The sequence below is a fragment of the Copadichromis virginalis genome, linkage group LG19, assembly GCF_057382275.1.
Source record: "Copadichromis virginalis isolate Kocher_CV1m ecotype Utaka linkage group LG19, C_Virginalis_male_GT1.1, whole genome shotgun sequence".
Taxonomy (NCBI): Eukaryota; Metazoa; Chordata; class Actinopteri; order Cichliformes; family Cichlidae; genus Copadichromis; species Copadichromis virginalis.
Window position 1 is genome coordinate 22,507,906 of NC_140636.1, and position 23,984 is coordinate 22,531,889.

Here is a 23,984-nt window from a genome sequence, read left to right on the forward strand (position 1 = left end):
TGTCGCTAGTGGTCACGTAGCACATCATTATATACCAGCTAGCCAAACTTCAGTAACCCTACAAACGTCACTACTGTTTCGTTTTCTGTCTTCATTTATGTTGGAAGTGATAACAGAGATGTACGTTTTAATTTGTTTCCAAAACCCCGCAGTCAGGACATGCTATATTGTATTTAGATAGAAGCTAGCGAGCTAACTGCACTCCACACTGTATATAAATGCCACTTGTTTTGCACATATTCAACTCTGTATATTTTATATATTTTATTATTATTATTATTATTATTTTATTTTATTTTTTTACTATTTAATTTGTAAAAATGTGTATACACACACACACACACACGTAGGAAAATATTTAGTATACACATCCAGAAATGCATACACTATTATATATTGTACATATATTTATTAGTTTCAGGTTGGCCATTCTTGTATTTTGCTCGTTTGTGTTGTTGTGTTTGCACATCTCTGTTGCTTGTGGGGCTCGCACACAAGAATTTCACTCGCATGTGCTGTGCCAGTGTGCCTGCACATGTGATGTGACAATAAAAAGTGATTTGTGATTTGATTTGATAACTTCCTGCTAACTTCTAACTCCGTTAAATGTCATAAATTCCGTTTTCATGGATGCCTGGATGTTAAACTCAATTGTTACACCTGGTAGAGCAGAACGCTGATCATTTTATTAAAGATGAAGACTTTAGACAGTTTTTCAACTCTCAGTAATGCCACAGTGATCGTTTGATATATGGACCTGCAGCGGAGTTTAGACCCAGACACGGCTAGTGACGTCAAACTGAACAACCGGATTAAATTATCTGTATTTTAAACAATCTGGATATATTATCCATTATCTGAAGATACAGGCTAGACCAAAAGGATTGAAGCTTTGTCTCTGCAGTTTCATGTTTGTACTTAAGCAGAAGTAATAGAGTACCAGACTGATTGTTTACCAAAGCAACACTCTCATGAAGAAGAAGTTTGTTAAAGCAATTTACAGATATTTCTGGGATTAAAAAATAATAACAAATATTCCTGTGAAAAAACTACAGATTTTTTTTACGTTGTGAACATCATCCAGCATGAGGTACAACAGAGCCATTTATTTATGTTTTGTTAAAAAAATGAAGAAAAAAATTCTATTATGAAAACTGTAATAAATATTAAGTTATATTTAATGACTTCCCACCTAAAATGATTTAAACTGAGAAATTATAATGAGCAGATTTCCTCAACATGTATTAAAGACATGTTGTCATTTTAATCAAAGATTTAACAAAACACATGTGCAAATGCACACCCACAGAACACTAAAGAAAGATTGCTGACGCAAACAAAAAGAACATACACCATATGTATTCATATAACTCTACCATATGAATAATTAATAAATATTATTTAATCATTCATACCTCATACGAATAATATTAACAGGTGTTAGGTATGAGAAATAAATGAGTAATAGTAATGTGCCATAACTTTTTCCTAATATCCCAGCTGTCGGGTAAGTGTAGTGAGGTAAAGAGCGCATTATTTCACTCCAAAATCTGGTGAGTAATATCTGTAAGTATCAACATCTCACAGTGAAATATAAATATTTTAATGGATTTGGAGCACTGACTATTTTTTACACTCGTCACCTCATTTGCCTCTGTCTTAATCTTAAACAGTGAGCTATGGACATAACCAATCAGAGAAGACCAGGTCTCCCAGGTGATGCACATGCAGTTTGCTGGTGTGCAATTTCCAGGTTGACTCTCAAAACATAATATACAAATATTAACTTTAAAAATACACATTTCAAATTCAGTAAAAAAAATACTCTAAATATTACACAGGACACATTAAAATGGCAACACTGTGGTTTGAAACTAACACATTATTTACTGTTCAGTGTAACATCGCCACTGATCTCATTATTGACACTTCACCTACTACCACATCTCTCCTTTTATTATCAGCATTTAACTTTACTTCATGTAAAATGAATACAACCCAATTCAAGCAAAATGTCTCATAAATGTACAAAATAGTGACATGCTGTATATACATATGAACAACATATGAGTTATTTATGTGCTACAAACAACAAAATACCTACAAATTATGACTGAAAGATACTTGAAATCATTCCATTAAGATAAAAGGCTGTTACAAAAAGTATTGATACTCTCTAGACCCTCAATCCTATACAGATTGGAGAGAACTTTATCATCTGAAGTTGCTTTAATAATCTGGTGTCACACACTCATAAAAACATAAGGTTAAAAATGTTGAAGGAGTTTCTCAAAATATGCTACAGAACCAAATGGCTTCATATATATATTACTCTATATAATTTATGAATGTCTCCATAGTGTAGTGGTTTTCAGATTTGATCCTGGGAAGAGACACACAGAGCACCTGAAAAGCATTCACAGTGGTTTTCTTGCTCCTTGTTGTTATGTTACAAATTCATTTTCACCTCTTAACTCGACAAACACTGCCGCATAATGACAAGGTGAAAAATGTTTGCTCAAAATTCTTGCAAATAAAAAATGAAAAACATAGGCTGTGAATACTTATGTACATTTTTTTCTTCAATACCTTGAAGCACTTCTGGCAACAATTAGAGCCTCAAGTCTTTTTGGATTGCTGTCCAGTTGGAAGATCAATCTTCACCTCATTTCAAGGTATCTCTAAACACCGCTGCATTCATATTTCCCTTGACCGTGACTAGTTTCAGTTCCTGCCGCTGAAAACATCCCCACATCATGATGTTGCCCCCACTAGCAGCTTTAATGTAGGGATGGTATGGGCCAGTTGATGATTGGTGGCTGGTTTCCTCCACACATGACCTTCAGGCTAAAGAGTTCAATCTTTGTTCCATCAGACCGGAGAATTTTGTTTCTCATGGTCTGAGAGTTCTTCAGGTCCCTTTTGACAAATTCCAGGTGGACAGTCACTTGCTTTTTACTAAGGAGTGGCTTCTGACTGGTCACTATACCATAAAGGCCTGATTGGTGGAGTACTGCAGAAATGGTTGTCCTTCTGGAAGGTTCTTCTCTCTCTACAGAATGATACTAGAGCTCTCTCAGAGTGACCATTGGGGTCTTGGTCACCTCCCTGACTAAAGCCTTTTTTCCATAATCTCTCAGCTGCCTGAGCTTCCTTTTGATTGTCACGGCACAGGGTGTGAGTATTTTTGTACATTTTATATTTTGCTTTTTGATTTTAAATTATTGTTTGTAGAATTTTGAGGTGAAAAATAAATGTAATACATTTTGAAGTAAAACTGTAACATGAATAAAATGTGGAACAACTGCGTAAGCAAGGGTATGTGTAAAAACTGTGGCAACCCCTAGCGAATAAAGGAACAGCTGAAATTCAATTTGTATCTATTACTAAACTATTCTGTGTGACCTTTCATGTGTATCTTTAGATTACACTGGTGTCTAAATCTTTTGCCACAAAACTCACAGTCAAAAGGTTTCTCACCTGTGTGAACTCTGATGTGCGTCTCAAGATGTATCTTTTGGTTAAACCTTTTACCACAAGTGTCACAGCCAAATGGTTTCTCTCCTGTGTGGACTCTCATGTGTATCTTTAAATTCCCCTCTCTGTTAAAGCTGTTACCACAAACCCCACAAGTAAAATGTTTCTCTCCTTTGTGAAGTGCCATGTGTCTCTTCAGATTACACTGATAACTAAATTTTTTACCACAATCGCCACAGACATACGGTTTCTCTTCTGTGTGAACTCTCATGTGTCTCCTAAGATCTCTGTTTTGGTTAAATTTTTGTCCACAATCGTCACAACTAAAAGGTTTCTCTCCTGTGTGCACTCTTATGTGCATGTTAAGATTTCTTTTATAGTTAAATCTTTGTCCACAAATGTGACAGCTAAACGGTTTCTCTTCAGTGTGGGATCTTAAGTGTCTGTTAAGATTTGTCTTGAGGTTAAACCTTTTACCGCATTTATTACAAGAAAATGGTTTCTCTCCACCATGGAGTCTCATGTGTACATACAAACTTCCTTGATATCTAAATCTTTTGCCACACTCACTGCAATCAAATGGTCTTTCTCCTGTGTGGACCCGTGTGTGTATTTTAAGATCTCTCATTTGATTAAATCTTTTACCACAATCGTCACAGCTAACTGATTTCTCTCCTGTGTGGACGGTCATATGAGAATCACAGTTTTGATCCACTCTACAATGTTTCTCATTAACCAAACTGTTGGAAGACCTTTTTTCTGAGTGACATGTCACATGCTTCCGAAGAGACTGCTTGCAGACAAACTGTTTACCACACTCAGAGCAACCTAAAGACTGTTTTGCAATCTTAAATCCCACATCCTTATTTACACTTGACCCTCTGCTGTTGTTTAACCCGCTGTCGTTGTCATCAGTTTCTGGTCCAAAATCTGACAAAGGTTCCTGCCAATCATCGTCCTCACTGACTTCCGTCTTAGAAGACTCTGAAGTCTCTCCATCAGTATTAGATTGTAAATGACAGTTTGCATGTGGTTCTGATTCTGGTGGTCCACTGTCTTCTTCATTGATTTCTGTTTTTATCTGTTCAGCTGAGCTGCTAGCTGGAGGCTCTCTGCTGTTTTCAGTTTGGCTTTGATGAAGCGTTGAGAACTGAGGTTTCTCATCATCATCTTCACTCTTCACATGAACAGCAGTGAATGGGAACCCAGAGATATTGTCCTCCAGCCCACTGAGCTGTTCTCCCTCTTGACTTTTCCAGAGTTCCTCCTGTTCCTCCTTTATGTGAAGAAGCTCTGAGTCATGATGGTCCAGATTAGGGCTGCATTCATAGGGAATCTCTTCTTTTATCACCAACAGCTGCTGGACATCTGCAGGAAACACTGAAACACACACACACTCATAATGAACAATGGCAACTTTGTAATCATGCTGGTATTATTACCTTATGTTATGGAGTTCAATGACTACTGCAAACACACAGTACTGTTTAATTTGATCAAATTAAATAAAACTGCTTGTAGAAACCAATAAAGCAAAAACTATTAAAATGCCAAAATGAAATCCACCAATAACGTAACAATGTTTCCTAAGTAACTATGATTTGAAGGCAACTTGACCACTTAAGGTTTTCCACCAGTGAATTATAAGATTAGCACAGGCCTTATAAATGTTGTGACACAGGTTAATTTTACTCTACTGATGGAGTTTTTATGCAATAGTAATCCTGCTCACTTACATGGTGGATTAAGGTGGATTTAGTGTTGGACTGAAGGAGGAAATTAAGTGTTACAGTTAATTCTGTGAGGTGCCAGAAGCTTTCTTAATAATATGATTACCCTAATATTCAAACTAAAATATTAGTAGTATTATTGCTAAAAATTAACTTGCTGTTTGGTAGCCTAAGAATGAACACAACATAGTTGTTGCCTTTCATTTGATGCCATCTAGCTCCCTTTGGCCTACACTCTCACCCACAGTAGAAAATATTTGGGCCGTACTGGCTGCCTTTTATATATTTCCTTAGTCAGGGCTCTAGAGTGCGACCAATTTGGTCGCAAATGCGACCAAATTTTTCAGTGGTGCGACTAAAATAAAATATTTGGTTGCACCTGTGCGACCAAATGTTCGGGTAGCAAAAAAAAACAAAAAAAACAAACTGCAACCTTCCCTGTGGTCAACAACAGACACACATTTTGCCCCTATCGTGGACTAAACCAATCAGAGCTAGTAAGGGGCGGGACCTCTCTGATTGGCCGTAGTCCAGTTGAAAGTGTAGGTGGAAGTGGGAGGTGAGTAGCTTGAATAAAGCGATATCAATTCATTAAATCCTGAATCGACTTTTAAATATAACTGTGTTTTGCCAGAAACGTCAGATTCTAAGATTAACCCTTTACAGCCGATCGGAGCGGGCACACTCCATTCTTAAATCCCGGTAGCACTGCAACCACGTAAGCTAGCGCAATAATTTTTTTTGCATATGAAACCGGAGGAGTTGTACTTACATCTTATGCCATCAGCTTGTCCTAGGTCACAGTTTCCTTCCACATAAAGCTTTGCAAAAACTGCATAAAAATCACTTGCAGCAACAAAAACATGATATTCCAGAAACACGCTTCGCCGATCCGATCAGCTGTTTGTAACACTTCCTATGTCCATCAGCGCGAACTATCACATGACCTGCCCAAAACCGGAAGTGACGTCATTTTGCGGAAATGTAGTTTTTTTTACGATCGGGGCCTTATGAGCCTATACTTGTGTTTTAAAAAGTTATGTTTGACTTTATGCCTTTCTGTGTCGTTTCTGGGATGCTTAGGACTCATATTGCACTGCTGGAAATAGTTTATTTTGATGCTTATACTGTTATTTTGCAAATTTGCACTATAATATTTATTTTCGTTTTTCCTGCAGTATATAAAAATTGGTGTATTTCAAAAATAAAACTATGAAGACACTCAAAATAAATTTCCTGTGGTGGGAAACTAGTTTGTGCAACTTTTTTGTATTTACAGTTTTGAGGGATGAGCCTCTTAAATTTCTCTAACTAGAAATATATGTTAAAAAAACAAAAACAATTTTCAATTTTTTTGTAGTTTATTGCACTTTTTTGCAATTTATGTAATTACTATGCACCTAATGCAGACATATTATTAAAGTTTGGGCTATAATGGTTGTATTGATGTATAGCAACTTGAAATGCTCCCAAAAATGGCTCCACAGCATGTAAAAATATAATATAAGCTCTGGCGGACTTGGTTCTATGATAGGTCTTAAAGGGTTAAAGCTCACAAAACCATTTCAACAACAACCAAACAGCAAATGAGAGCAGGTACACGGATTCCACACAAAGACGTAAACATCTGTGATGTTCACAATTCTGATGAAGTCAGTACTGATAAATGATCAGAATTATAATATTTCTGACTGTCTGAGGCTAAGTTGAATCGAATCGGGACTTTGAAAACCGGAATCGAATGGATTATAGAAATCAGTGATGATACCCAGCCCTAGTGAGCAGCCTAGGCACGACAAAAGTGGATGTAGCTGTAATAGGAAAAGAACTATTGCTAACTTTTCTGTTAAGTTAAGGCCTGATCCTTCTGAAATTCATAGCCAGTGCTCTGACACGGTGTCATCAATCTTTGAATGCTTTGAAACACATTATATTATATAAATTATTATAAAATTTGTGTGCGCCTAACTTTTGTGCCGGTACGCCTAACTTTTTAAAGTTAGGCGTACCGGTACGCCCATGGCAAAAAGTTAGTCTAGAGCCCTGTTAGTTCAAAATCACTAAACAATTTAATTTCAAAAAATTGTATTTTCATCTCAACTAAAGAAAAGTGCACAAATACAGCTGGAATTGATCTCTAGAAATAAAAATTCACCCCTAGCCAATATGAAATAAAATGTTATGATGTACCTGATGTTTAATTTACTCAGCGATATATGCACTCTTCTTCTTCTTGCTAAATGATCAAAAAGTAACCTGAACTAACAGCAAACAATGCAGATTTCTGTTGAAGATACTGTTCTGAGCTAAAGAAGTTAATAAACATTCTAGTGGACACAGTTAAACTTTCATGAACACTGACTGTAGCTTGGTTACACTACAGTCAGATTAGGGAAAGCAGAGGTTGGAGACACCAAAATTATTGTGGCGTGTGCAGTGAACTTGTGATCTTGTTGTCTTTGAAATGGTTGCTTCAGGTCCACGACCACTCACAATCAGGTGCTGTGTTCACAGAGACTTTGGTGCAAAGTGCCGATGAAATGCGAGTCTGTAACCATTCGACTCATTCAAAAACTGCAAAAAAATCCTCAATGCAAATTCTTTGCTTCGATGCTTTTTTTTAAAATCCACGACTCTGCATCGCACAGCTGTCACCATGTAAGTATTTCACCCACATTTACAACTAAATATCAACCTGCTATAGAAACCGAGGTGTGTGTGTGTGTGTGTATAACACAATAGCAGTAGTAACCTGTCATAGTTTAACGTGGAGCCAGAGACCGTCTACAACGATGTGGTGCAGTGCAAAGAGAGGAGCCTTTAACGAGACTCTGAGCTCAGGTGGACTTGATGCTGTAATTTGCAACCTTAATTTAAACCACCTGTTCAACAAACTACAACAGCTGCTGTTTGTTTTACATGACAGAAATCAACAGTAATGCTGCAGAAGTGTAAATAAAAAGTTTGCAAATTGTTGTGTTTTTAAAAAGAGGATTTATTTAACTTTCTATCGCAGTGACACCTGAAGCAAGCAGGGGTGAGTTTAAAGTGGGGGCATCACGTTCTGCTAACATATTTATTTTAAGGCTTTCATAACATTATTTTGCAGATTAAGATTAATATAAAATATCCATCCATCTTCTTCCGCTTATCTGGGGCTGGGTAACGGGGACAGCAGCCCACGCAGAGAAGCCCAGACCTCCCTCTTCCCAGCCACCTCCTCCAGCTCATCCGGGGGAACACCAAGGCGTTCCCTTGTCACATGCCAAACTGGCGACTCTGAGCCCCTCCCGAATGGCCGAACTTATCACCCTATCTCTAAGGGAGAGGCCAGCCACCCTTCAGAGGAAGCCCTTTTCTGCCGCTTTTATCCGCGATCTCGTTCTTTCGGTCACTACCCGCAGCTCATGACCATAGGTGAGGGTAGGGACGTAGATCAACCGGTAAATTGAGAGCTTCGCTTTCACGCTCAACTCTCTCTTCACCACAACAGACCAGTACAGCATCCGAATCACTGCAGCCGCAGCACCAATCCGTCTGTTGTTCTCCCGCACCCTTCTCCAGTCACGCTTCCACTTGGGGCAAGAACTCATCCCTGACCCGGAGTGGGCACTCCACCCTTTTTCCAGCTGAGGACCATAGCACCGCAACATTGTAGAGGCGTGTCAACCAAGACAGCCCAACAAAATATAATATAATATGATATGATATGAACATATAAAATATAAAAATAAAATATCAATAAATTATATTGATTAAAGCATATTTTTATTTCAAAATAGGACATCTCTGCTGCAGTAAAACTGTGAGCTACTGACCTGGGGCTGTGATGCTGGACTCTAAGTTATTATTAATATTAATTATTAACATGTACACCATCAGAACGTTGCACAGGGAAAACCTCAGTTCTGAGAAAGTTAATATGCTCACTTTTCTTTACTGCAGCCACTACATGACCCTTTAAAGGTTTACAGACACATACAGGCTCATTTATTAGCACATCTAAACAGAAAAACATATATTATAAGTTTCCCCCCCCTAATAATATAAGAAAGCCTTCCAACAAGACAGAGTAAAAACTACTTTAATTTATTAGTTAATTTAGGCTGTATGTATGTCTTACGTTTTTAAAATTTCTGATATACTGACATAACTATAACTGATATTATAAGTTATTTACTTTTGCAATTAAGAAAATGTTTTCTTGTTTTGATTTAAATATGTCACATTTATTTGATGCAATAATCTGCTTGATCACTCAAACAATCAATAACTGCAGCCCTGATAAAAAAGACAGTTTGATGGACTCAGTTTACTATCGAATGAGGTCAGTCTGTTTGTGAAAATATGAAAATTAGCTGTGATAAATAAGCATAAATTGCAAATCTGTAGCAGTCTATATACACAGAAATTAACGATAACTATCTGTATTCAGAGTAAAGCTAGATATCATAGATCTGACACAGAAATTCATAAAATTCCTCCACACACAGAGTCGTACTCTTCACTGTAGAGTGACTCAAACTGATTGCAACATGTTGCTAATGTTTCTGTGGTTACAGATTAGATGGCAATTCATGGGCAGACCTTCATTAATCTCTCTGGGAGGAATTGCAAAAAGTCTGAGACAATAAGCCAAACACTTTCCAATCGAAATTGGTCGACCACCATGAATGGAATTTAATAATAATAATAATGCAATCATCATTGTCCATTCTTACTGCAATGTGGCAGAGCCATTAATGATTCATGGTGAATTCCAAGAATTATACTGGAGGGAAATTTCAAGTTTTGTATATAAAACCCTGCAACACTTTCTGCACTAGAGTTTTTGGGGTTAGAGCCAAATTTGAAAATACTCATCAGCATTATGATAAATATGAAAGTCATTCCAAATGCTATGCACACTTATCTTAAACTTTGGATTCGTCCTTGTTGTTTTTTTCAATTTGTTCTAGGTAGAAACCTGATCTTTTTCACAATAAAATAATTATGCTTCAACCAAAGTTGTGCTTCTCCGAGCTGCATCTCTGCTAAAGTCGCCTCCCTTTGCAGCCAATTTCGTGTAGCTGATTATATATTAGCATAGCACAACCGGTCAATGCTGCCCGACGTAATTATTACGAAGCGTATGCTGTGATTTTTATTAACAACACACGCACCAACTAGGTAATTAATAGTCAGCTATTTCAACATCTTTAAAAGACTCACCTGGAGCCATCACACAGCGTCAACAACACATCTGGAGGCTAGAGCCTGCATCTATACCGGAAACATGACGGTCCGTCGATAAGAGAACATGTTTCCTGCCCCTACCTTTCATAATAAAAGCCCTGGACACGCACTATGGATGTGATACGAATGTGCAAAATCTGTAGGCAAGGATCATGATTTCTGGTATCTGAAGTTTTCTTCTATTGACCAATTTAAGCAAGAAAGACAGTAGATTACGTAATTTACGTTGGGTGTTTTTTATTAGTTTTACAAAAACGTTGTAATAAATATTAGGAAGATACAAGGTAGTGAAAGTTGACTTAAAACCTCGGATCTAACTTTCAAAAGCAACAGACAGTGCATAAGAGAGGTACAGAACATAGTTAAAGCGTGACAGAGTGGGTGGAGATGGCTGCACTGACAAAAAGAAGGGAGGTAGCGTTGAAGATGTGAAAATTGGACAAACGAAATGGACAAGGTTAGACACGAGATCATCAGTGGGACAGCTCAGGTTGAGCATTTTGGTAACAAAGTTAGCGAGTCAACGCTGAGATGGTTAGTGGGTAGTGAATACATGGGACAAAGATGTTGACTATGTTGCTGCCAGGCAGAAGGAAAAGCACAGAGAAGATTCATTGGGGTGAAGGACGAGATGCAGAGAGTCAACGTGACAGAGGTGAATGGCAGGGATAGGAAAAGATGAAGGCAGATGATGATGAACCCTAAAGTGAGCAGCTGAAAGGGTTACAAAAAGCTTTATCCAAGCCACAAGAGATCTAGGGCAGTTTTCTATTAGTCCTTTTAGTTTATGTGGTGACATGGTGGCATGGTAGTTAGCACTGTTGGCTCGCAAGAAGAAGTTTGAGCTCAATTCCACTACGCCAGGGTCTTTCTGTGTGGAGTTTGCATCTTCCCTCCAGGTACCCTGGCTTCCTCCCTCAGTCCAAAGGCATGGGGTCAGGTTAATTGGCCATTCTAAATTGGCCATTGGTGTGAATGGATGGCGATTATTTAACTTTTGATTCCTTTAAAATACTGTAAGTGTTATAAATATTTGCATTTTACAGGTTTCATACTGCTTGAGTTCAATAGTAAAATATAACAAAACATTTTCAAAGAATGATCAGAAGTTCAACTAAATGTTTAATATTGCACATCAATGCATCTAATACAAAATGCAAAATTACAACAAATACAATTCAAAACCAAATTTTCTGTTCATAAAGTCCCCACTTGTGTAGAACAAGCTTGAGTAGTCACAATGAAAAAAAACCCAGGTCTATATTTAGCTTAAATCTTTCCTAAAACATCTTCACCAGTTTAATGTGAAAAGGGCCCTTTGTTCACTTATTAATACAATATTAAATAAATCATTTTTGAAAAGTAATTTTCTGGAATTTCATGCCTATTATATTGTGTGTATATATAGCATTTTGATTCATTAGAGAACTACAACAGCCATAATACATCTAAGTCTAAATAAATAAACACAAACTATATTATCATTTTAATGTATGTATTCCAAAGCGCCACAAAGGTTATCAGTTTTGTTACAACCAGGAATCAGGAAAGGAAAATGAAGCAGACAGTGCCACAGATGGTTGTGAAAGCAGGGGTCTGAGTAAAATGCTTGTTTCTTGGAGTCTCATTAACTGGGCAGATGTGCTCTGTGCAGTAATAAACATCTGTAGGAGACTTGAATGAAACTCTATTCCTATCGGGCACAGCTGCTCCTAAGGGCTGTGGTGGACCACCAGCTGGTGTTTTTAAAATCATAATAGGATAAAATTTTCTGGTCTGTTAGGAGGATGTTCCCTACAGTCACATGTCTTAAATCTGAATTTTTCACATACTATAACTGATGGAAAACTAAATCTGTGGATACCATTAGAAAACATTGTCTCTCAGTTTCTAAGTGAGTCAGAGTACCCTCATGTGGTAATGCGTAGAAATTGCAGAATATATGATTATTCACACTGTTTAGCAAGCTCAGTGTGTGGGTGTGAATGTGGGTGTAGACCGGGTGACACATTTACCGTCTGCATTAAAAGCCTGAGCTTACATGTACAGGCAAGCTCAGTTGTTGAGATCCCACTGAGGAGCATGGATACAGACAAGCAAGTCAATATTCTTCGAGAAGGATTTCTGGTGAAAAGGGTAAGACAGATTTCATTGAGTTGCTCTCTGGCACATAAGACATGATTAATAACTTTAACTCCAACTTTGGATCTCTTCACAGGGTCATGTTGTACAAAACTGGAAGGCACGCTGGTTTGTGCTGACCCCAGACAAGTTGTTGTATTACAAATATGAAGGAAGTAAAAGGGACTCATGCCAGCGAGGGAAAATCCTGCTGAAGGACTGTGTGATTACATGTCCTTTCCTGGAGTATGAAAATCGGCCGGTAGGTTACTGTAAACTGCGTTCTGCAAATAAAATGAGAGAGTTGCAAAAAATTCAAAAGATTACAAAATAGATAAAATAAAAATTGATTTTAAGGGAACATTTCATTTAAAGATTGAAAAAATATGTTCTCTGACATAATATGTGTGTGGATTGATCAAATAAAGTTCCAAACTTTAACGTAATAATAAAATTGCCATAAGAATTATTAAAAACATAGGAGTTAACTAGTAAATTTAAGTCTGCTTTAAGTGCAGATAGAGGACTAATATGCACAAAGAGTTTAATGTTCATTCATATAATATTGTACTTTTTAAATCATAGTTCCCAGTACTGTTTCTTTAATTTTCTAGTCAGTCCTTTGTTCATTTCCTTATAGCTAGAAGCCACTTTGAAGGTGTGTTTCTCCAGGTGAGGCTTATACCCTACTCAGAGAGATAATTTATTGCCCCAGGTTTCTTTTTTGCCTGGACTTGATTTCCATCCTCTGCTGAGAACAGTTTGTTTTCGTTTCTTTTTTGGCACCAATTAAAGCAAACATCTGTCTCTTTTTGTTGTTGTAATAGTTGGTGATGAAGCTCCAGACAAAGCATGGGGTGGATCACTATTTGGAGGCTTGTTCCAGGGAGGCGAGAGATGAGTGGGCAGCTGATATCAATGCTGCAGTCAACAATCTGCAAACAACTAATGGCAAGTCCAAGACAGACAAGCCAGACCCGGCTGAATCCCAGTTGAACAACATTAGCTTGAGGTAAAAAACAAGTTTTCACTGTCTCCTGATTGAATTTATTTAGTATATTTTGTTCCAAATGTCTCAATCTTGTTTTGTCTTCTTTCAAAAAGCAAGGTGTTGGACTCAATGTATGACGTGCACAGTGGCATCAAGCTGAGCAACCATGTGGAGCAGGGCAGCACTTATAGTAACTGCTTCTCAGGTGAGCATTTGAAACAAGGCACACCTTTGACCTTCTGCAATGTTTTTCAGCCTCATACTAATTGCAAAGCTCTTTTGATCTTATACTACGGATGTGCTATCATGTGTGATCCTCCCACAGGTTCAGCAGTGGTGGACTGGCTGGTGTTCATGCAGCTGGTTCTTACCCGTGTGGAGGCTGTGACGCTGGCCTCGGCCCTGTTGGAGGAGGGTTTCCTGCGAACTGTTGGTCAGAAGAGTGTGGAGGCACTTCGCACTGCCGGCCTCAGCGCGCAATTCATGGATGACTCCACTGCTCTGTACAGCTTTGTATGTAGCACTGGATAATGGCAAACTAGCAGGCTCTAAACACTGAGTGTGGCTTTTTAGTGTTAATTAATTAATCACATTGATCTGAGAGAGTAAATGAAAACTTGGCGTTTTCTTGGTTTAGAATATATTTTGTGATTTATTACAGTCTGACAGCTTAAAGAAGAGAGGCAGTGTGAAAGCAGAGACATCGTTGTCTGCAGTGGAGCTAAGTGGGAAGGTGATAAAAAGAGGATATCTGCTTAAACAGGTAAAACTACTGTATTGAAGATGTGTTAAGATGCTATAAATAATAATATTTATGAACTTTGAGTTGTCAGGTTGTGAAAACACCGCTGGGTGACTGGACCTTTTAATAATTCCTAAGAAAGAGGGCACAGAATAGGCTGAAGAAACTAAATATATCAACCATTCACTAATATTATTAACACTGTCGTAGCAGCTCAAAAATTAGCATTGCACCATGTGCATGTACTTTGACTTAAAGGTGGTCATTTGTTTGCACTGTGTTTGAATGAATTAGTCAAACTTTATTCATCTTTAAACGCAGGGACACAGAAGAAAGAACTGGAAAGTGAGACTGTTTGTTTTGCGATCAGAACCTGCTTTCCTTCACTATTATGATCCAACCAAGGTGAGTGCAAAGTCAATGCTAATGAGAAAAATACCTGTTAGAAAATTAAAATCAGCTAAACAATGAAAGACATAAAATTCTAATATGTTTGATAAGAGAAACCGAACTGCCCAAACTGTTGTGTTTTCATGTGTTGGAAACTATGTAACTACTCATAATTAGCAATAATTCTTCTACATGAGTGACTCAGTCTGATCTACTTCCTGTCTTATGTCATTTGGCAGGATGACATCAGCCCTGTTGGTGGTTTCTCACTGCGAGGGTGCCTTGTGTCATCTTTAGAGGATAACGGCATTCCCTCAGGTGAGTTACCCTCTAATATCTAGTTTCATTTTGTCAAACAATTACAAAATAGGACCAACAACTATCAGAAATGCAGTTTAAATAAGACTGTTTAAGTTTTTGTCATTTTTGGTGAGTGTGCTAACATGCTCCTACTCCTCCTGTGTATCAATGCTAAGTTTCTGTGTAATCCAATTACAGACCTGTTCTCCTAATAAAATTTATCTTATCTTTTATATTATTTAAGATCAAAAAGCTCAGCGAAATAAAAAAGCATTTTAAGCTTTTGTCTGTTTTATTTGCCAGTCTCTCCATCCAAATCAGGTTTGATATTTCCATGCAGATGCACTTCACCAACCTTATTTTCTCTTCCCATGCAGGTGTTAAAGGCAACGTTCAAGGCAACTTGTTTAAAATTATAACTCAGACAGACACACATTACTTCATCCAGGCGCCAACTCACCAGGAGAAAATGGACTGGTTAGATGCAATGAGATCACAGTGCTGATTCATGTTAAAAACATGTTTCAGCAGGTGAAGACGATTCAAGTTAAATATTCAGAGAATGTGTAGCAGTGTCAGAGCTACTGGTTCCATAACATTTCTGTACATTTGTGCCTATAATACAATTTTTGGTTTGATTGTTTTCTTTGTGAGTATACGAATGGATATGAATGTTTTGAAAGTTGTAGCAGTGTATCTTGTAAACAGTTTAAGTTAAACCTTTTTTTACGTGTTAATAAAATGCAAATGATTAAACATAAGTATATGAACATTGTGTCTCTTGCTGAATTTTATACAACATAGTAGTGAAAAGTACATTTACAAAAAATTTTACTGTACATTTCCTTTACTTTTTTTCTCAGTTCCATTTTCTGCCACATAAATAAAATCAGAATGCAATATTTTGCATTGTGTTTCTAATAAACCGCATTTTATTCACAATAAATGAAACCATATCAGATGTTGAAACTGAGGCATTCTACAATTTCATGACAAATATTAGCTTATTTTGTGTTAAATGGCAGCATTTGTGTCTCAAAAAAGTTTGGACAGGAGCGACAAAAGGCTGGAAAAGTAAGTGGTACTAAAAAGAAGCGGCAACTAATCAGCAAAAATCAAGTAAAGAAGAAACCGTATGTAAATATGATCCAGAAATCCCGTCGTCTTTTCCTTGCCAAAGCTCATTTAAAATGACTGAGGAAAAACTGGAAAACAACAACTGGTCTCCTCAGTTACCAGACATTTACGAAGTGTTGTTAACTGAAGAAGGGATACTACACGGATGTAAACATGGCCTTGTCCAAAGTTTTTTGAGACTTGTTCCTGCAATGAAATTGAAAATAAGCCAACATTTTTATTGAGTTGGTACATTTTGATTTGATTCGACTCGATTTGTTTTCTCCGTTCTATTGTGAATAAAATGGGTTTATGAGATTTGCTCATTTTTACATTTGTTTATTATTTACATTTTACACAGTGCCACTACTTTTTTTTTTTAAAAAACTGGGGTTGTATTTTGTCCTTTTACATTTGACTGGTTTTCAAGTGAAGATTATTTCTTAAAAACATATAAATAAAAGTTAAAATTAAAAAAATTAGTGGTTTTGAACATTTTGACATTTAATCAGTTGCAAAAGTGAAAGCCATGATCGACTTTGAGGTTGATAGAGGTCTTTGAGAGACATTTTGCTGTCACAAACATCTCAGATTATTTAATTTGAATAACAGCCAAGGCCTTAAGAGGAAAACAAACTGCTTGAACAGTTTCAAGTTTGCCTCGGCTTTACTTTGTGACTAAAGTAAATAAGGCCTAACCCCCACACTTTGTGAATCACTGGATTAAACTACCTGTGTAATAGATCATTACGCTTACTCCACCTGGAATAGCTTCAAAAGACCTGATGTAACAATGAAAAACAACCTATTCATGCATCACATGATAACATATCAGTCAAAAACAAACATATTTTTGCCCGAACAAGAAGTTTGGACTTTGATGCCTTCAAGAAATTCTTTAGACATTATTAAACAGTGTTTAATGAAATAAAATAAACTACATATAAAAAGCACATACTGTTGGAGAGAGTTATATACATACAAGAAACTAAAAGCACGTGCAAGTGCATGGTGCTTACAGAGCCTGTTTAATCATTTTCTATCAGCACCATAAGACCTGTATGAATCACAGTTACTGCCGGTGTAGTGGAGGTTTATTGTATCAAAGGTGTGTATTTTATCAAAAAGGTGACTAATCAGTCCTTTTCATTGGAAACACTGTCCTTTATTCTTACAGTTTGTCCAGGTGCACAACTTAATAGTAACATACTGCTCGGAAACAGTTATAGAGGACATCATTATAACTGGTTTTAGCTATAGCTTCATGCGAAGGCCCACATGAGCGTGTAATTGGCGTTAAATTACATTCTATGTTGTGCCAAATTTTCTTAAAAAGTCATAAATCTAATCTGGCAATCCCTAAATAGTGAGCCTGTTTTTCAATGGTGCTTTTTCTTAAGTAAAGGGTATGACATCAAGGGGAAGTTTAATACAAGTACAGACTAGAAAAGCCTCAAGAGGTGCATGCATGAGACACTCCCAGGAATCATAGACAGACACTCCCACTCAGCAAGCTGACTCGAGCCTTTATTTGAATGACTCAAGCTGAGGTGGCGGTGTTTTAATGCTTGTTTTCACAGCAATCATGATGCAGTTTCTACAGGAATATGAAGCTGTATAGATGATGATGTGTTTTGGAAAAAATCCAGACATCAAAAACATAACAACAAATTTGATTTATTGCAATGAATTAAAGTCATTATGAGACATTCACATAAAAAGTGCTAGTTGTAAATGAAGCACACAAACTGTCGGGTGATTTCAAAGCCAAAGTTGGTAAAAACTGAAGGTTTGACAGACTCACATCCATCCACCATTGTGTTTGATCAAGACACAAGCACACTGTCACACTAGCATGCAGTAATGGAGGGTAACTTTTTTTGTTTTACATTATTATTCCTGTTACAGTACTTCGTTGGCACAGAATGACAATCTTTGTTAGGTATTCAGTTTCAGAAACATTCACCTTGATGTGGGCGCTCGTAAACATAAGTGCTTTCAAAGGTTAACAACAGAGAAATCAAAGACAAAATGCCTGAAATCTCTTTTTTTTTAGATCACAAAAACTTCATTTTTGATGTAACACATCATGTTTGTACAAATGTACGTTCAGGAAAAATAGTAGAGCTCAGATCGCATTTTTTATAACTTAATTCACTTTAGTTAAAATCACATTCCTCATTTGACTTGAGAGATCGATGACTGGTACATTCAGTCAAGAGCTTCAAGTCTCCAAACAGGTAATCTTAGTGAAGGCACTTTGTCTTAACATGTGATTACGAGGCAGGTGTAACTTTGTCTGAAATTGGAAACACAACATTCCCCTCATGGGGAAATTTATGCACTCAGAAAGTAGTAGTCTATTCTAATCTTATTTATTGTATAGTATACTGTCCCAGGGCATCCTCATGTTAGGTGTCTGCATATGAGGCGCTGGAGTTAGGCCACCTTGGTAAGCTGTAGATCGCCAAAAACTCTTAAGGCTGTGAGGGAGGCGAGCTGGGAGAGGCGGTGAGTGAAGCCGCACAGAGGCTGCCCATCCACCAAAATACGAAACTGCTGGTGTTCACATACGATCTCCATCTAAGAAAATATAGATTCAGTCAAAGTTAGTTTTTACATGTAGGTTTATGTGAAAAAACAAACTGCTAGAGCCTGAACCACAAACTAATGCTGCATCAGAGAAGATAATAAGAAAAATACCATTCACAGAAAATGACATCTGCTAATATGACTCTAAGATGATTAATACATTTAAATCTATTTATTATAACTTAAACTCACTAGCGCTATCAGCCTTTATCTGCAAGGCAGAGAATTCTTTTTGTTAGTAGGGCCTATTTTGCCTTGTACATCTTGTATGCACAAGCATGCAGCCACATGATGGTTACTTCTTTTTGTACTGACAGCTGGTAGCAGTAATGTGCCAAGAAACAGTAAGCAAAGGCAGGACTGAGGAAGACCCCTGGATGTAACAACCACTGATGGATTAGGAAGCTGGATCAGTTGTAGACATTTTTTTCCAGCTGCCATTCATTATATTACAGGGGGGAATCCCATTAGACACTGTGTGGAAAACTGTTGTTACAATAACTTCAACTGCTAACGTGTTTGGTTTTTAAGCTTTTACAGATATATAGCTTTTTACAAATATATAACACCTCTCCATGACCAATTTAGAGGCCATCCACAATCCAATTATTCTAAAAATATCCATCCTATTCAGCCTATATCCAATATCGCAATGGAAAAATGCCCTGTGGCCCACGGAGTATTTTTTTATAAGTCACCAACATGAGCAAACCTGGAAGCTAGAAATTTTTTTTATTATTATTATTCAAGTGAACAGTTGCCATTTTTGGCTTTAGCGTCCAGTTCCCATTCATTTTTACAACCATGCATTATGACTCAAAGTCTTGCACAAACATCTTTTGTAAATGTTTTATGATGCAGAAAATTCAGAGCAGAAGCATAACTGGCATTTCTTTCTATCAGTCATATCCCCTCTTGCACTCTCTCATGCTGGGGAAACAGTGGCAAACAGTAACTTGTTACTGAGGCAGCAAAACAAACAGCTATAATACAGCTTTAAATGCTGACTATGCAAAATGAAGGTAAAAGTAACTGCCAGATCATACACACTACTACAAGATTCAGTGTTGTTATGGCAACAAGTTAAAAAAAAAAGAAAGATAAAACTGTGTAAACATATGAACCATGTTTCACTCTCACCTTTGGGTGCAGCAGTATGAAATACATGGATGCTGTTTTACAGACTAAACTTAGACAACATTTAACATTGTAGCGTTGAAGCTTATTGAACTCTTGAAATCTTAATCCAGAGATAATCCTTAATCCTAGTAAGTAAAGTTAATTTATATAGCAGTTTTTAAGACAAGAAGCTGCCACGGAGTACTTTATAAGGGTATCAAAAACAAGGTCAAATAAAGACACCTGAATCAAGTGAAACAATACAAAACAAAGAAACATTACTCTGCTTGTCTGAATGGATGTATTTTCAGCTTTTCTTTTCTTTTTCTTTTTTCTTTTTTTTTTTATAAAAAAAGGTGCCACAAGGTAGCGGGGGCAGAGAAAGATAGGCTTTTCCACAGTTTTGGTGCTAAGGTTTGGAATGCACAATCTCCCTTAGTTTTCAGATGACGGGAAGACCTCATCTGTGGGTCTCCAGTTTGGAGAATATGGATGGAGTAGATTGATGTGAGTGGGGGGTCTCACTTTGTAAAGTCAGAATAGTAAGAATCAAGATTTTAAACTGATATCTAAACCTAATCGGAAGTCATTGTAGACACCTTAGGAATAGGGAAATATTAGAGAATCTATGAGTGTGAGCGGCAGCATCTTGGACAGATTGGAGGTGATTAATAGATGCTTTAGACACACAAGAAAATAGAGCATTACAATAATCCAAGTGGGAGGAGGTGAGCTCATGAACAAGATTTTCCAGTTCACATTTTTAGCCAACGGTCCTGAGTTTAGCAATTTTTCAAAAATGAACCCAAGATTTTGTGGATTAGCTTTGCAGTGGATAGAACCCAGACATTCTCTAATTTGGGGAAAACGCTCTCCAAAGCAAGAATTAGACACTCTGTCTCTTTCCTGTGCTAACTCGCTAAAGATTACTTGCCATCAAACTATTCATAGCATTAGGTCGGTCAGTTAAAATGGATAGCTTATCCAAGCTTTAAAAGAGAGGTACAGTTGAATGTCATCTTCATACAGATGATGAAAAAAATGGGGTTAAAAGAACTAATAAAAATTGAAAATAACAAGGGACTTAAACAGGATCCTTGTGGAACGCCATATGAAAATGCAGCCACATCAGACCAAAATTTCCAGCTGTGACCCAAAGTGATGTGAGCCACTCCAAGACAGGGCTGGAGTTCCCCACCATGTGGCTTAACTGATGAATTAGTATCAGTTGTTTCAATGGCAATTGAGCTAAAGTCCAGCAAAACAACGACTGAGCAATCACTTCATCTGTAGCCATCAAAAGACTTTCAGGAAAGCTGTTTCCATTGAGTTTAACTTTCTAAAATCAGATTGAAAGTTATCAATAATATTGTGCTTGTCCAGCACCTTCCTTAATTTTGTCCCAACAATCTTTTCTTTGACCTTTACCTTGAAGGATTCTCCAGGTGCAAAGGGAAAGAAGGAGAGGGTATTTTCAGAAGAGCCCCATTTTCCGTCCAAGCGCGCATTTCTTTGGACGGCCTTATCTCTAAAGTTGACTTTTAACTGTAGACCCACATCACCCTCGGTTTCCTCTTCCTGTGGCTTAGTGGAAAGAGTCACCTCAATGCTGCAGAAAGCCAAATCAGACATAAACAAAGACAATGTTTAAAGATAGGAGTGACAGATTTTCTGTCATCTTTTCTTCTAAAGGAAGTAGTTCAGTCATCAGCAGAACAGTGACATCCTCTGGTCTCTGTTACAAGTAGTTGTATTAGTCAACAAGGTAAGAAGGAGATAACTGAATAGCAAATTACATCTGGAGTGGGCAATTCATTTTCCCAAGGGGCCACATAAGAAACTGAGATTGTTGCAGAGACTGGCACCACTAGCTCATAAACAGAAAAAATAGTATTAGCTAGTCACAATTTCATGTGATCCATTGGGAAAAATAAGTCCCCACTCCTGAATTACATAGTGTATTGATCAGTGTTAGACCATTTCAGAACATAGTGACTATCTAGAAAACAGGCAAAAGGCATGCTAGTTAATCCCTGCAGGAAACTGTATGTTTTCTAAATTATAGATTTGAGTCAAATCCGTTTTTTCGTGTGGAAAAAACAACAAAACTTTGCGTCAGTGACAATTTAAATTTTGCCTTCAGCATTTTAAATCTATTTCCATACTCTCTCGGAACCAGCATAATAAAGTAAGTGTGTGTGTGGCATCAGTATTTTTTTTTATGATGATGATGATGAAGTATTTATTATCAGGACGCAGTGTATTAGCACTTTGTTTGGATAAATCCACAAGGGAAGCTTAGAAAATCTATAGCCTTAAATGGACAACAAAGATGTAACTTAACAGCATTTGGCCTCAAGCTCTTTAAAGATACTTCGACCAAAAATAACTTTTAAAAAAAATCTTATTTAAAAAAGTCTGTCACAGTTTATTTTGTGCTTAATCTTACTGTAAAATCTGTCCTATTTATTTTAATTCTTATTGCACTCAGGCTATTAAATTACTAAGGAAAAATAGCTAGCCGATGTTATCAACCAAAAGAAATTCCAGTGACTCTTTAGATTTCATGGGATTTGCTCCTCTCCCACGCACATTTCACAGACTAACCCTAATTAGGAAATGCATTGGCACTGCCAAGACATTCCCAAAACAGGAACTAGCTGACTGGCATAAGCACTTGCAGACATCAGCTGCTTTAAATGAGCATCTTTCCCTCTAAAATTTCATTGGTAATTCTGAAATGTGCGCAACAGTAGCTTAATAGTAATGTAATCACTCCCCCCCTACATTTAGACGCTTAAAATGAAAACAGGTGTGCACTAACCTCTTGGCTTTTTTGTCAACAATTCCCATCACAACCAGTTTCATTGAAGGCCGCAGCCCACCTTTTATCTCTCCGATATACTCCCCCTGTGAAACAATAGAGATGAGCCAGATGAGGCCTATAGCGATACAAAAGACAGCTCTTTTTTCTCCTGAGTCTCCTTGAGTTTATTATTCGGAGGATACATGTGTATAAAAGCTGTCTCCTAATCCCTGCTCCGTGCTGATGTCTTAATCTGCGGTCAGTTGCAGTCTGTTGCACCGGCCGGAACAATAGCTTTATTGATCCCGGATTTAAACAGTCAGTGACTCAGCTGCACAAACTATATTTGTATATCTACCGCGTGCCCTAATTCAAATAATACTGTTGCATGCAGATATGTCACAATGCACGAGCTGCTTAAAAGAACGGGGGAAAAAACCGAAAGCAAAACGAAAGCTACGTACATTTTCTTTATTGTCCTTTTCTTCCATTCCACTCAGGGCGTGATGCAGTGTGGAGGTTTGGAGCGGCGATACACACTGAGGACGGACTGACTCTGCCTCCAGCTGGCAAACCCCGCCTGCACTACGTTGTCATAGAGACTGGCTCCCAGTGATGATAGTGGGAGAGGCAGACAGAGAGTAAGGGATGGGGCGGCCGAATGCACACTCATACATTCATTCTTTTTAATAATGAAGGAATCTGGTTAAAGGTCAGTCAGCTTTTCTTGTATCTGTTGACTGTTATCTCACAAATTTTCTTCCTCTTTGATGTCTGAGGTCCCTATCAACATTTTTAATGACAAAGTATTCAGCTTGATCAACCTCAGGCCGATGTGTTTACTGGCCATGGTTTACCACAGACCTTAGAATCAGAATCTGCTTTATTGAGCAAGTATGTGTACACATACATGTAGTTGGACTCCGGTTATTTCTTTCCTCTCAGTGTCAGTAGCAGACTAAACAACAGACAAAAGTGACAATCACAGCATATAGCCTGTTACTATATATACAGTATATACATGAGCAGCAGGTATGATGTTTAGATACAGACACTATGTGAATTTCAATCAGAGTGACGGTCTGTGGGAAGAACCTGTGCAGATGTTTTGATTTGCAGTGGTTGATACCAGAGAGAAGGCACTGAAACAGGTTTTGTCCAGGGTGTGAGGAAGTTTCTGTCATCATCTCTGCTGTGTCTTTTTGATAAGTAAATTTATATTGGATACAATAATCAAGCACTTCATTTAGAATAATAATCATACCATCCTGATTGTGAAATTTGAACGTTAGAAGGCTAATTAATAGAAATGGAGAAAAAAAAGCATGGATTTTGGGTGGGAGGACATGGAGGGGGTTGGTGTGA

General features: G+C 37.5%; 3 protein-coding genes across 3 annotated transcripts; 1 reads left to right on the forward strand and 2 right to left on the reverse strand.

Annotated features, from left to right (window-relative positions):
• Positions 1-1,691: 1,691 nt before the first annotated feature.
• Positions 1,692-10,449, reverse strand: LOC146686049 (uncharacterized). Its single transcript, XM_085441154.1, has 2 exons — positions 10,419-10,449; positions 1,692-4,857 (listed from the first exon to the last, which is right to left on the reverse strand). The coding sequence occupies exons 1-2, from the start codon at positions 10,426-10,428 to the stop codon at positions 3,392-3,394; spliced, it is 1,476 nt and encodes a 491-aa protein (XP_085297280.1). The 5' UTR covers positions 10,429-10,449; the 3' UTR covers positions 1,692-3,391.
• A 2,037-nt stretch (positions 10,450-12,486) lies between these two features.
• On the forward strand, positions 12,487-15,747 carry plek2 (pleckstrin 2). The gene is made up of 9 exons (XM_085441157.1): positions 12,487-12,578; positions 12,661-12,825; positions 13,391-13,575; positions 13,668-13,759; positions 13,880-14,067; positions 14,216-14,317; positions 14,618-14,701; positions 14,926-15,004; positions 15,364-15,747. Exons 1-9 carry the CDS (start codon positions 12,525-12,527, stop codon positions 15,489-15,491), a joined length of 1,077 nt encoding a protein of 358 aa, XP_085297283.1. The 5' UTR covers positions 12,487-12,524; the 3' UTR covers positions 15,492-15,747.
• A 2,012-nt stretch (positions 15,748-17,759) lies between these two features.
• On the reverse strand, positions 17,760-23,192 carry LOC146686051 (galectin-related protein B). Its single transcript, XM_085442106.1, has 4 exons — positions 23,084-23,192; positions 22,638-22,723; positions 21,242-21,422; positions 17,760-18,685 (listed from the first exon to the last, which is right to left on the reverse strand). The coding sequence occupies exons 1-4, from the start codon at positions 23,108-23,110 to the stop codon at positions 18,542-18,544; spliced, it is 438 nt and encodes a 145-aa protein (XP_085298232.1). The 5' UTR covers positions 23,111-23,192; the 3' UTR covers positions 17,760-18,541.
• Positions 23,193-23,984: the final 792 nt, after the last annotated feature.

Excerpts from the sequence above, each read along its gene's own strand:
- plek2 (XM_085441157.1), top strand. The coding sequence starts at position 12,525 with ATGGATACAGACAAGCAAGTCAATATTCTTCGAGAAGGATTTCTGGTG. Across the intron at positions 13,760-13,879 it reads TTATAGTAACTGCTTCTCAG|GTTCAGCAGTGGTGGACTGG; the intron begins GTGAGCATTTGA and ends ATCCTCCCACAG. Across the intron at positions 14,318-14,617 it reads GAGGATATCTGCTTAAACAG|GGACACAGAAGAAAGAACTG; the intron begins GTAAAACTACTG and ends CTTTAAACGCAG.
- LOC146686051 (XM_085442106.1), bottom strand. The coding sequence starts at position 23,110 with ATGGAAGAAAAGGACAATAAAGAAAAT. Across the intron at positions 21,423-22,637 it reads GTTGACAAAAAAGCCAAGAG|CATTGAGGTGACTCTTTCCA; the intron begins GTTAGTGCACAC and ends GGCTTTCTGCAG. Across the intron at positions 18,686-21,241 it reads CACCTGGAGAATCCTTCAAG|ATGGAGATCGTATGTGAACA; the intron begins GTAAAGGTCAAA and ends ATATTTTCTTAG.